Source organism: Mus pahari, chromosome 11 (assembly GCF_900095145.1).
Source record: "Mus pahari chromosome 11, PAHARI_EIJ_v1.1, whole genome shotgun sequence".
NCBI classification, from domain to species: Eukaryota; Metazoa; Chordata; class Mammalia; order Rodentia; family Muridae; genus Mus; species Mus pahari.
Window position 1 is genome coordinate 29,888,901 of NC_034600.1, and position 10,842 is coordinate 29,899,742.

The 10,842-nt window shown below is 38.0% G+C and overlaps 1 protein-coding gene across 1 annotated transcript in view; it reads right to left on the bottom strand.

Moving 5' to 3' along the window:
* The window catches only part of Fcho2 (FCH domain only 2), a 97,645-nt gene that overhangs the window by 64,537 nt on the left and 22,266 nt on the right, over positions 1-10,842 (bottom strand). Inside the window, exons 4-6 of the mRNA XM_021208205.2 lie at positions 7,924-8,065; positions 7,686-7,838; positions 827-931 (exon numbers count right to left, since the gene is read on the bottom strand). Of these exons, the coding sequence (XP_021063864.1) occupies positions 827-931; positions 7,686-7,838; positions 7,924-8,065 (400 nt within the window). The remainder of the gene's footprint in view (positions 1-826; positions 932-7,685; positions 7,839-7,923; positions 8,066-10,842) is intronic.

Consider the following 10,842-nt stretch of genomic DNA (forward strand, 5'->3'; position numbering starts at 1 on the left):
AGTGAGTTCCAGGACAGCCAGGGCTACACAGAGAAACCCTGTCTTGAAAAACCAAAAAAAAAAAAAAAAAAAAAAAAAAAGAGCACATTTCATTGTCTACCTTCATCCATGAAAATCTGAGAACAGGGCTCATCACTGTTTTGTTTACTGTTGTATCTTCAGTACTGACTATCTTCTAGTTTTCTTCTTACACAGACATCATAAAATCAAGACTCAAGCCTGACGACCACCATGGTCTTCACCATCTACCAAGCCTTCATTTTCCTCAATTATATCTAAACAGCTCTTATTAATTTGAGTAAACTCGTATGCCGCTGTTATAGTCAGAATGTGAAATGCCCATCACAGGCTTCTGTGATTGAACACTTGGTCCCCAGCTGCTTAACTGTTTTGGGACATCACAGAATCCTGTGGACAAATGTGCCTAGCTGGCAGAGGTAGAGGACAGGGCCGGGGCCTGGGGAGTCTAGGCCGGCTCTACTCCCAGACTTAACTTCTGCTTCCCAGTCCACTAAGATGTAGGAAAGTAGCCTCGTCTTCCCTGCCCTCTCTACTGTGACCAACGAAACCCTGAGCCGCGGGAAACGCAGCCCTCGCAGCTGTTGGGTCACGGTGACATGAAAGACAACTGGTATAAGAAGCACTCGCACTCTGCCATGTTGGCCTCAATCTCCCAAACAAGATGCCGATATAAATTACCACAATACTCAAACAGTTCATTTAAATTTTTCTAATACTAAGAAAATTAAACAAAAATTCTATTATTTAACCAATGTCCACATATATAAGTATCCTGTCTTCAATTTAAAGCCTTAAAAATACCAACCTGGGCTGTTTCGGTCATCTTCTGCTCAAAATCTGCTTTTGTTAATGCATACTTTTCCACGTAAAGTTTGTAAGTATCTGTAGCTTTCTTAGACTTAACAGCTGCCTGTAACAAAACAAAAGCATCTTTAAAAGATGTATTTATTTTATGTATATTAGTGTTTGCCTTCATATATGTCTGTCTGTGAACCACATGCATTCCTAGTGCTCTCGAAGAGCAAAGCATCAGATCTCTTGACAGAAGAGTTCCAGGTGGCTGTGGGCCACAATATGAGTGCTGGGAATCAGACCTGGGTCCCTTGCAAGGCCACCTTTCTAGCCCATCCCCAAAAGCATATAAATTGAGGTTAACCATTTTTCTTTCTTAATGTAAGGTAATATGAAGTAACAAATTAAAAATACATTTCAGAGTTGTTTTGATACACAAACTTTAATCCTTTAATGCCTGTCTTAATCACTTCTTTTTTTTTTTTTTTTTTTTTAAATGGGCAGACAATAACTCAGGAATCAAACATGGACTCTTTCTAACGGAATGTTCAAAAAATTCAAACATGCCCACTTTATAGCCCAGAGCAAGGTTCTATTACCATAAGTAACAGCTGTGGGAAACTAGTAAAGAAGCAATGTAAAAAAGTATACCAATCAGAAAGCACCCAACACAATGTTCACCAATCAGAAGGCACCTGACACACTGTACACCAATCAGAAGATACCTGACACATTTTTCTACAATAGTAGGTCTTCCTCCTTTCCCAATAATGCACACATATTCTATTTAATGTCTAATTAAAGTTTATAAACTAGCCAAGTGATAGTAGCACACGTCTTTAATCCCAGCACTCTGGCAGGATTTCTGAGTTCAAGGCCAATCTTGTCTATATACAGATTGAGTTCCAGGACAGCCAAAGCTATACAGAGAAACCCTGTCTCGAAAAAACAAAAACCAAAAAAGTCTACAAACCAAACTCAAAATTAAAAAAATTGGTTTGCACCGAGCGGTGGTGGCGCACGCCTTTAATCCCAGCACTTGGGAGGCAGAATATAAATGAATATAAACCTCAGATAAGATAGTCTGGAGAAAATAAAAAAAAACAAAAAAACAAAAAAAAACAAAAACAAAAACAAAAAGATAGTCTGGAGAAAAGACCCTACGACGCTCTGTCCTGGACACACAGCTAGAGTCCCCAGTGCTGTAGGCAGAGGATGTGGACAACAGGAGCACCAAGCCAAAGCAGAGGGTATGGGAGGAGCAGGCCAACCTTAGGGGTGGCAGAGGAAAACAAGAAATACCTACTGCCTAAAGGCTGATCAATTTGGACAGAAGAAGATGGGTTGTAAAATAAGAGTTCAAAAGTGAAGGGCAAGTCATAGGGTGTCAATATAGAAGTATCTCCATATTCTTGATGGCAGTTTGATGAGCAACAAATAGTAGGATATGCAAGGTAAACCTATCCCTGGTAAGAACAAAGTAAGTTTCATCAAACTATGGTGTGGGAGACATATCAAGTAATTAGTCTAGATGAGTAAAAATACTTGCAAGGGGTCTAGAGTAATGCTAAGAGCCAAGTAAAAGCTTTCTAACAGGACATTTGTGTAGGGCCAATCAGTGCCAATATATAATTACCTTTAGGTGAATTTCCAGGACAAGAACTGGATACAGAAAAACTAGCTTTGCTGGGGGTTAAAATTGGCAATAGAAACACATGGTCTTTAAATAGACAATCTTGTGTTCTCTAAAATTCAATAAAAATTATAACACACATTATATGCTTTTCTGCCTTAAAAAACAGAGTTTTATTTTTATTTGTGGTACGTGTGTGTCTATCACACATGTGGGAATACCCAGAGTGACCAGAAGAAGGTATCAGGTCCCCTGAAATTGGAGTTAATTCTCAACTGCTTGACATAGGTGCTAAGATTCTAACTCACAGCCATCTCTCCAGCTCCTTCCCCACCTTCTTAAATAAACTACATGTAGGATGCCATATAAGTAAAACTGGCCTGGAACCAGAAGAAAATTAATTAAAATTCTTCCATTTACTTCCCCCTAGTAGGTTATCTAGATTTTACATTGCTCTCTTACTCCTAAAATAGAAATAATACAAGATATTTTTTAAGGCTACACTAGTTACCCCACTGTAATTAGATAAAGTGCTTGGGAGCTAGTGAGAGATAATGGTTCCGCAGATAAAGGACGCTTGCTGTCATTCCTGATAGCTCTGAAACTCATGTAAAGGAGAGCACTGATTCCAGCATATTATCTTCTGACTGAAAAAACTTTAATGCTCATGATAGGATCTGGCACGTAGACAAATTTGTAAATAACTGTTAACAGCTATTTTTATGTTTCTAACAAGGAACATAAAAAATATACATTAGTAAATTTTGTTGTTATATAACGGTATGTCTAAGTATTGACTTGCACTGAGTTGCTCATCCCTAAAGAACATGACCGAGACAGGGTCCCAAAACTAAGAAGGGGATTTAGATACCAGGTCCCACTCCTAAGCTAGAAACTACTTGTAATTGATACCCGCTGGCAAAGGGAAAAGTCAGTTTTCCCTGATAAGAGTGTCACTGGGTATTATCAATTCCCTCCAGGGCAGTACCCAGGCCCAAAACAAACTCCCTGTTTTATTCTGTGGGGTTTTTGTTTCATTTGGACTTTTTTTAAAAAAGATTTATTTATTTATTTATTATATAGAAGTACACTGTAGCTGTCTTCAGACACACCAGAAGAGGACATCAGATCTCATTATGGATGGCTGTGAGCCTCCATGTGGTTGCTGGGATTTGAACTCAGGATCTCTGGAAGAACAGTCAGTGCTCTTAATCACTGAGCCATCTCTCCAACCCTCATTTGGACATTTTTTGTCTTACTGGTTTTCCGTTTAATTTTCTTTCCATTTTTTAGAAAGAAAAAGAGAAAGAGAGGACGGGAGAGAGAACAAAGTTGTGTGGGCAGGGAGAGAGGATCTGGGAAGAGTTGGAGAGGGGAAAATATGCTCAAAATATATTTCACTCACAAAATATATTTAAGTAAATCACTCATTAAGGCAATAATCTATTCTAAAGCATGAAGCTAAAACAAACTTGTAAATTTGTTTTTATTATATTAAGAAACTGGAAATTCAGTAATTTTTCAAATAACATGCTGCTAAAGACAATGTAGTGATGAACTCTCACAATAATAATACTGATATCACTATTGTAAGTCAATAGTAATAAAGTCAACTGTTTTGGAAGAAGATCTGTACTAGGTAACTATCTTAATTATGGCTTCACTGATGTGAAGAGACACTATGACCAAGGCAACAATTATTAGGACAACATTTAATTGGGGCTGGCTTACAGGTCCAGAGATTCAGTCCATTATCATCAAGGTAGGAGCATGGCAGCATCCAGAAGCATGGTGCAGGAGGAGCTGAGAGTTCTACATCTTATTCCAAAGAAGACTGGCTCCCATATGGCTAGGAGGAGGGTCTCAAAGCCCACCCCTACAGTGACACACCTCCTCCAACAAGGCCGCACCTCCTAACAGTGACACTCCCTGGGCCAAGCATATTCAAACCACCACAGTAATCATGTCCCAATATTAGTCCTTACATCAGATGGGTATTTAAGAGATAGAAGTGCGCTCCTGGAGCATCATTTCATCTTCTTCACATAGAGTTCTAAATAATTTTGCTACTCCAGTCTTTACTTAGAAGGAACAATATTAATTTGCTGAGGGCTGGCTCAGGTAAGAGAGTTCTTGCCTAGCATAGGAGAAGCCCTGGATTGAATCCCCAGCATTGCATGAACTGGTGTGCTAGTACAGAACTCTAAGTCCTGGACTCAGGAAGTAGAGCAAGAAAGCAGGAGATCAAGCATTCAAGATCACCCTTGACTCCATAGCAGTTTGAGGCTAGCTTGGGCTACCATGCAGCTATTCAATCATACAAGCAACGAAGCATCATCATAAATGTCATGTTACCAACAGCAATTAGACAAAAGTCATTAACAGAATATGCATTCTGATTTCAGAGATGTGTGGGGAAAAGTGCCTCCTGGCCTTTCACATTTTCTTCTTCTCTGGTACTTATGTCTACATTTATTAATTAGTATGTTTAATTTCAAACTGAAGACTACTGAACTTCCCCAATTGTGACTTCTTTGTAAATTACTGATTCTCTCTAAGCAGTAGTTGTATACCATTACCGGGATTTTTTTTTTTATTCCCTTAGAAATTTACATTAAATAAATGAGGATGAGTTTATTTCTCTGTAATATGTTCTGAGTAAGGTCTTTTAATACAGGCTAAGTACCTCTGACCTAAGAAGAAAAATCCAGTGGGACATTAGATGCAAAAAGATAATTAAAATGTTTGGGGAAATTATTTTTAATACATATGCTTAAATAATTTAACTTTCATAAATACCTGGGTCCTACTACTACCCTATTCTACATATTCAAATATTCCAAATACAGTCAGGGATATTGGTACATGGCATTAATACCAGCTTTGGGAGGCATAGGCAAGTGGATTTCCTAAGTTCAAGGCCAGGCTATGGTCTACATAGTTGAGTTCTAGGTTAGCCAGGGTTACACAGTGAAACTTCCTCAAAATAATAATAATATTATTATCATCATCATCATCATTAATAATAAATATCTCTAATCTGAAAAGATCCAATAATCTGAAGTTTATTGATTCAAGAGTCTTAGATAAAGAGCACTAGTATTCACAGTAACCTAGCTTCCAAGTATCCTCTTTAACTATAGCTTCTTTAACTCTGTTGCTTAAAAAAAAGTATTCTTTTCATTTCCATTTTTTCAAATTAGCTGAGTTTTATCCAGCAAATCTTGCTTCATCCTGTATCCATTAATTTCCTAACCCCCTCTAGTATAATTTTATATTCACTTATTTCTTTGCACAACCTAACACAAACATTTCTTTTTGTTGAAACTTTTTAAATTTAAATTTCACCCAAGAATTCTTATTCCAGTTACTAAGTGCATTAGTGACCTGTCTCAACATTAGATCTTTTAAGTGTGTTCTAGAATTGTAGTTGTTTGCTCATTCCAAAGAGGAGGTTTTTGGGGTCATCCCTCTTTCTTCCCCTGGCCGTGAGTAGTGAAGAGTAGTCCCCAGACCCCGCTCCACAGCACTATGCTCTCATTCACATCCAACCATCTAGCCTTCAGGTTATCTACTGCCAGCTCTCCAAGATCAAAGTTCATGTATGTCTTTAAAAGATGGCTTTAAGTTACGTTCCTTTTAGAATACTAGAGAATCATGAACTGGTGTCACAGACTGACTGTGGGACAGGATTGTGCATCTATAGTTTATGTCTCTTAGATCCCAACCTCCCCAGTCTTTGGACTTATACCACAGTCCTAGGACCTTTGTTTTACTTACACAGCTTTCAGGAGTGAGCCAGAATCTTTTTTCCCCCAACCTTTTCTTTTATTATTATCTTCCTCTTCTATTTAGTCACTTCAGAGCACCCTCTGGAGATCCCTCCACCTTGGCACATCAAGTCTCTGTGAGACCAGACACATCCTCTCCCAGTGAGACCAGACAAGGCAGCCCAGCTAGTAGAACATATCCCATGTACATGCAACAACTCCTGGGATAGCCCTGCTCCAGCTGTTCGGGACCCACATGAAGACCAAGCTGTACATCTGCTATGTATGTGTGGAGAGGCCTAGGTCCAGACTGTGCACGGTCCTCAGTTGGTGTTTCATGCCTCATCATTAGGAATTTGAGCCCAACAAGTTCTGATTACAATCTTCTCATATCATTTTGAGCTTCTGACCCGCAAGGACAATATTCTTCCTTCTGATTCTGTTAATTTGGCTTTTCTTTTTATATTTTATTTATAATTGCTGTATCTAGAATGGAAGGTTTTAAAACTATAAATGTAAAGATGTACCTCATCTTTCTTGTGCCCCAATTTGTATTTATTATATAAACTGTAAAGGAACTTATTATTCCAAATCCTATCAAATTTTTAATTTTTTTTCATTTAACTTTTACCCAAAGGTATACATTTTGTTTTTCCAATTAGGTATGTTAAATATTTTACAAAGATTTTAAAATTGTTTCTAAATGAAATATGCATCAAGTAAATGAGTGGGTGAATTGCTTTAAGAGGAAGGGTAAAAGCTATGGTGGCACACCCCTCTAATCCAGCAATCAAGAGGCAGAGGCAGTTGGATCTCTAATTTTGAAGCCATAGTGAGTTACAACCAGCCAGGGATACACAGAGATTATATCTCAAACAAAACAAAACAAAACACACTAAAAAGAAAAAGAAAAAGAAAAAGAAAAAGAAGAAAAAGAAAAAGAAAAAGAAAAAGAAAAAGAAAAAGAAAAAGAAAAAGAAAAAGAAAAAGAAAAAGAAAAGGACTTACTATCAATTAAAACAGAATAGGAAAAAAGGTTATGGTCCACTAAAATGCAATATAAATTTTGTTCAGTCAGCAACAACATACACTTAAAGCTTATTGCTACATAGCTATGTTTTTCTAAATATATTAAATTATTTCATCAATTATCTACTGTGGAAGTAACCAGGGTGGGGAGAGCTCAGTAAATTTTAAACCGTGGAAGCAAAGAGACTTGGGTTCAGGTCCCCAGCATCTATATAAAAGCCAGGCACGGTGATGTCCTTCTGCAATCCTGGTACTGAAGCAAGTAGTGACTGTTAGACTGCAGGGACTCAGTGGTCCCCTAGTCAATCTAGCTCAGGTAGTTCTAAGTTCAGAAAATAAGGGAGATTAACAGAAGAGGACAAAGTGACCTTTGGCTCTACATACATCACACATATAAAAAAATACTTTGGAAGTTTTAGAGATATTTTTATTATAATTACCTTTTCTATTTCTCTTTGTGTAGCTCCTTCCTTTTTCAGACGTTCCTGTTCTACACATTTGGCATTGTAATTTTCCTTAGACTTCTGGAGAGCCTGAGTTATATTCTGAATGGCTTGGACTGCTTCCAGAGTTCCTGCAACATCTTCTTTAGTCTGTTTAATAAGAAATCGTTCAATAAAATGAACTATGAAGCATTTACCACATAACTGCCCAACCCTTCAACAAAAAGAAAGTTACCTTTTTATGAGACTTGACTTGCTCCTCTCCATACTTCTGAACTTCCTTTATTAATTCCTGTAATTTTCTAACAAGATCCAAATGACAATTTGCTAATTTCTCTGTAGATGTTTTGAACACATCCCACATTGGTGCAAATGTTCTAAGGGAAAAGTACAATATGGGAGTAATTTATTAAAAGAAAAAGGAGCCAGTTTAAAAAAAAAAAAACAAAGAAAAAGTAAAGTTTAAAGTTCTAAGTTGNGGGGGGGGGGGGTGCATGCCTTTAATCCCAGTACTCGGGAGGCAGAGGCAGGCGGATTTCTGAGTTCGAGGCCAGCCTGGAACTACAAAGTGAGTTCCAGGACAGCCAGGGCTACACAGANAAACCCTGTCTCGAAAAAACAAAAACCAAAAGCCAAAAATAAAGTTCTAAGTTGACCTCTATTCAGCAATTTTCTTTGGGAAAAACAAATGAAACTAAAATAATGACCTATAGTTTTTGTGTTTGTCCTTGCTTAATTATTTGTATCTTTGAACTATAGGGACACAAAACTTAGTTAATTTTATACCACAGGTCTTCACAGCTTACACCATTTAAGTGTACTCAGACACATCACGAGCCTTTGTGTGATGAACTAGTATTAAAAGTTAACATTTAAACTACTGGTTCACCAGTAAAGAAGCTCCATCAAACTAAAGTTTCTCTGGGGTTGGAGACACAGCTCAATGACTGAGGGCTTGCCTCAATGTAAGGATTCCTGGGTTTGATTCCCAACACCACAATAATCAGATAACAAAAATAAAACCACCTCTTCTGAATTTAAATAAGCAAAAATCAATTTTACATGTGATTTCTTTATGCCTTTAACAGTTATACACAAATTATTTAACAGCAGCAATCAAAATCTTTACTGTACCTAGGTACTTAAAACAATATACTAGCAGATTCACCTTTCTACCACAGTGTATGGAATATGCGACATATTTTCCTGTTACTTTTTCTCACTAGCAGAAGACTTAAAATAGCCAACGATCTCAAACATTCCTTGGACAGTACTAAATTTCCATAGATAGTTTAAATCAGGCTGGTTAGTATAGAATGTTCTAAGAATAATTCATGCTGTGTTCAAGTACATGCTTTAATAGTATGTACAATAAAGCTTTGAACAGAAAAAAACAAATGGAAGCCAGGCATGGTGACACATACCTTTAATCCCACTCGGGAGGCAAGACAGGCAGATCACTGTGAGTTTGAGGCCAGCCTGGCACACAAGGCAAGTCCCAGGACAGCCAGGGCTGTTACACAGAAAAACCCTGTCTCAGAATGCCATTAAAAAAAGAAGAAAAAGAAAACACAAATGGCATCAACAGCCACTAAGGCACAACAGTAAAGAATACAGTCCCAGCCAGGCATGGTGGCACAGCTATTAAGCATTCAGGAGGCAGAGGCAGGCAGATCACTGTGAGTATGAGGCCAGCCTGGTCTACAAAGCAAGTCCAGGATAGCCAGGGCTATTACACAGAGAAACCTTATGTCTTGAAAAACAAAACAAAAAACAAACAAAAAGAAAAGCAAAAGCGAAACAAAGCAAAGCCCTGCAGTCACTTATTATTCTAGCATGTACTGATTAGACTAGGACGGTTGTACGGTTGGATTTTATCTTGAAATTTAATCAACACTAAATCTGACAGTGGTTGGAAATTTTCAAGAGAAAAAAAAAATACATGGGCTTTACTTCCTGTAAGCCTGATATACACTAGTCAAGAAATCACAGGGCAGATAAGAGAGTGTACCATTACCAACAGATTCTTCACACTGAAAAAGGTATTCAATACAAGATTTCTCTAAAAATAGGTTTCTTGACGCCACCAGGCTGGCTTAGCAAGCAAAAGTGTTTGGTATGTAAACCCAATAGCCTGAGTTCAGGCCCTGGGACCCAGGTAACGGTAGAAAGAAGAGAACTGAGCCCATAAAAGCACCTTCTGCCCTACCTTGCTACCCACCTATACCAAAGATTTCTAATTTTTATTTTATGTATATGGGTGCTTTGCCTGCATGTATGCCTGCATACCAAGTGTAAGCGTCTGGTGCCCAAGGAGGCCAGAAAGTACCGAATCTCCTGCAACTGGAGTTACAGATGGTTGTGAGTCATGATGTGGGTGCTAAGAATTAAACCTGGGTCCTCTGGAAGTATAGCAAATGCTCTAAACCATCCATCTCTCCAGTTCCACAAATTAAAATACATATTTTTTAAACTTAATTATAAGAAAGTTTCAAATTAAAGAAAAATAAATCACACACAAACCCAGACCCAAAGACACAACTCAGTGAAATGTATAGTTAGAGAAGCCAACTAGAATGGAAGCTGTCCAGCTTCACACTGGATTTTATACCTTCACTACTGAATATGTTTTTATGGACTTATCCACACTAAGTCTAAAAAATCCACGACAGTTAAACTAAAAAAAGCTAGGAGCTTTATATCCTCCTTCTAATTCATGTTCAGTGTTTGTATTTGGTGCTTCATCACCCCCTAACACTCAGCCTTTCTTGTCCTCTTTTCTACGCGTTACTGTGTACGCACGTGTACATTTCTTCACACGTATTTGCACTTATTCACACACATGCATGCTGGAGCACACTTTTAACCCTGCACTCACTATTAAATTTTTAATTGTGATATGTACAGCCTCTTTTTCTGGGCAAGTAATACACATTATGTCAATAGGCAAACTGCGAAATTCAAAATACACCTAAGTGTAAGGGAACACAAAATTAAACTTCTTGACAAAATATACAACAATAAACAAAAACAGTATTTAAAATCTCTAAGCTCAGCCAGGCGTGGTGGCGCACGCCTTTAATCCCAGCACTCGGGAGGCAGAGGCAGGCGGATTTCTGAGTTCGAGGCCAGCCTGGTCTACAGAGTGAGTTCC